The sequence below is a fragment of the Manacus vitellinus genome, unplaced genomic scaffold (assembly GCF_001715985.3).
Source record: "Manacus vitellinus isolate BGI_N305 unplaced genomic scaffold, ASM171598v3 scaffold_141_pilon, whole genome shotgun sequence".
NCBI lineage: Eukaryota > Metazoa > Chordata > Aves > Passeriformes > Pipridae > Manacus > Manacus vitellinus.
The window spans coordinates 6,532-9,249 of NW_021939012.1; the positions used below are offsets into that span (position 1 = coordinate 6,532).

Consider the following 2,718-nt stretch of genomic DNA (forward strand, 5'->3'; position numbering starts at 1 on the left):
CTCTGCCCTGACATTCCCAGGCAGCATCCCACGTTCCACGTGGCCTCCCTGCCAAAACATTCCCGCCCAGCATCCCAGATTCCACGCGGCCTCCCCACCACAACATTCCTGGGAAGCACCGTGTCCTCCTTGCCATAGCATTCCTGGGAAGCATCTCAGCCTCCATGTGGCCTCCCTGCCATGACATTCCTGGCAGGTGCTGCGTGGAGCCTCCGGAATGTGCCGAGGCAGCGGAGTGAAGCCCCTGGGACACGGGTCAGCAGTTCCTGGCAGCAGGAGATGCTGAGCAGGGAGGGGGAGGACTGCAGTGTCCCCGTGTCCCTGTGTCCCAGTGTTCCTGCATTCCCATGTCCCAGTGTCCTTGTGTCCCTGTGTCCCAGTGTTCCTGCATTCCCATGTCCCAGTGTTCCTGTATTCCTATGTCCCAGTGTCCCTGAATTCCTGTGTCCCTGTGTCCCCATGTCCCTACATTCCCATGTCCCAGTGTCTCTGTGTCCCTGCATTCCCATGTCCCAGTGTCTCTGTGTCCCTGCATTCCCATGTCCCAGTGTCCCTGTGTTGTGTCCCTGCATCCCCATATTGCCGTGTCCCTGTATTTCTATGTCCCTGCATCCCTGTGTCCATTTCCCCATGTTCCCATATCCCTGTTTCCCCATGTTCCCATATCCCTGTTTCCCCATGTTCCCATATCCCTGTTTCCCCATGTTCCCGTGTCCGTGCATCTCCGTGTCCCCACATCCCCGTGATCCCACAGCCCCATGTTCCTGTGTCCCTGCATTCCCATGTCCCCGTGAGCCCATATCCCTGTGTTCTCATGTTCTCATGTCCCTGTGTTCCCATGTTCCCACGTCCCTGTGTTCCCGTGTTCCATATCACTGTCCCCATGTCCCTGTGAGCCCATGTCCCTGTGTTCCCATGTTCCCATGTCCCTGTGTTCCCATGTTCCATGTCCCTGTGAGCCCATATCCCTGTGTCCCCGTGTTCCCATATCCCTGTGCTCCCATATCCCTGTGTTCCCATGTTCCCATGTCCCTGTGTTCCCATATCCCTGTGTTCCCATGTCCCTGTGTTCCCATATCCCTGTGTTCCCATGTCCCTGTGTTCCCATGTTCCATATCCCTGTGTTCCCATGTTCCCATGTCCCCATGTTCCCATATCCCTGTGTTCCCATGTTCCCATATCCCTGTGTTCCCATGTCCCCATGTTCCCATATCCCTGTGTTCCCATGTTCCATATCCCTGTGTTCCCATGTTCCCATGTCCCCATGCTCCCATATCCCTGTGTTCCCACGTTCCATGTCCCTGTGTTCCCGTGTTCCATGTCCCTGTGTTCCCATGTTCCATGTCCCTGTGTCCCCACACCTGCAGTCCCCGGGTGGGCTCCACTCCAGACCCCCACAGGCACCACTGGCCTGGAGCTGCTGCCACAGCTGCATCCACGGCCACATCTGGATCTGTGGTAACCCCTGGATCTGTGTCCAGCACATCTGCATCAGTGCCAGTGCCTGCATCCCTGGCAACACCTGGATCCGTGCACCCACCACCACATCTGCATCTGGGGCCACAGCTGGATCAGTGCCCACAGTCACACCCACGGCACATCTGGATCCTCCCACACAGCTGCATCCACAGCCACATCTGTGTCCCTGCCCACATCTGGATCCTCACACACAGCTGCATCCACAGCCACATCTGTGTCCCTGCCCACATCTGGATCCGTGCCCAGGACTGCAGCTGTGGCCACATCTGCAGGCACATGCACATCTGTATGCACAGGTCACAGCTGTACCCACATCTGCACCAGTGCCAACGTCCCTCTGGGCACACCAATCCCAAGTCTGGGCCCCATGGGGGGCCAGGATGGGCCAGGGGGGATCTGGGATCCGCCCTGGAATTATGAATCACGGTGTAATTACCCCAAATGGGCCCAGAGCTCCAGAGCTTCAATCAGGGAAATCACAGGAGTTCCAGGGAATTTTAACATCCAGAGACATTAATGAGAACAGGCTCAAACATGGGGATCTGTCCTGCTCACATCCTGCATCCCTCCTGTACACATCCTGCATCCCTGATGCATCCCTCCTGCATCCCTCCTGTACACATCCTGCATCCCTGATGCATCTATCCTATACACATCCTGCATCCCTCCTGTACACATCCTGCATCCCTGATGCATCCCTCCTGCATCCCTCCTGTACACATCCTCCATCCCTGATGCATCTATCCTATACACATCCTGCATCCCTCCTGCATCCATCCTGTACACATCCTGCACACCTCCTGTACACATCCTGCATCCCTCCTGTACACATCCTGCATCCCTCCTGCATCCATCCTGCACACATCTTGCATCCCTTCTGCATCGCTCCTGCCCCCACCTTTCATCCATCCTACATCCCTCCTCCATCTGCCCAAGGCATCTGGGATCTCTTGGAATCACCCAGTATCCCTCAGAATCACCTGGGATCTCTCAGGATCACCTGGGACACTCTCAGTATTGCCTGGGATCTCTCAGTGTCCCCTGGGATCTGTTGGTGACACCCTGGATCTCTCAATATCACCTGGGATCTCTCAGGGTCACCCTGGATCTCTCAGGATCACCCTGGATCTCTCAGGATCACCCGGGATCTCTCCACATCCCACAGGACACTCTCAGTATTCCCAGGATCTCTCGGTACCTCTGGGACCTGTCAGTGTTGCCCCTGCCCCGGATGCCCCC

At 56.7% G+C, this 2,718-nt stretch overlaps 2 protein-coding genes across 2 annotated transcripts in view; one reads left to right on the forward strand and one right to left on the reverse strand.

Moving 5' to 3' along the window:
- The window catches only part of LOC115307185 (leucine-rich repeat-containing protein 4-like), a gene marked incomplete at its 5' end in the record, with an annotated part of 6,767 nt that extends 6,528 nt beyond the window's left edge, over positions 1-239 (forward strand). Inside the window, one exon of the mRNA XM_029958139.1 lies at positions 21-239. Coding sequence (XP_029813999.1) covers positions 21-239 — 219 coding nt within the window. The remainder of the gene's footprint in view (positions 1-20) is intronic.
- A 1,345-nt stretch (positions 240-1,584) lies between these two features.
- The window catches only part of SND1 (staphylococcal nuclease and tudor domain containing 1), a 44,488-nt gene continuing 43,354 nt past the window's right edge, over positions 1,585-2,718 (reverse strand). The window contains exon 6 of the mRNA XM_029958140.1: positions 1,585-1,745. Within this exon, the coding sequence (XP_029814000.1) occupies positions 1,585-1,745 (161 nt within the window). The remainder of the gene's footprint in view (positions 1,746-2,718) is intronic.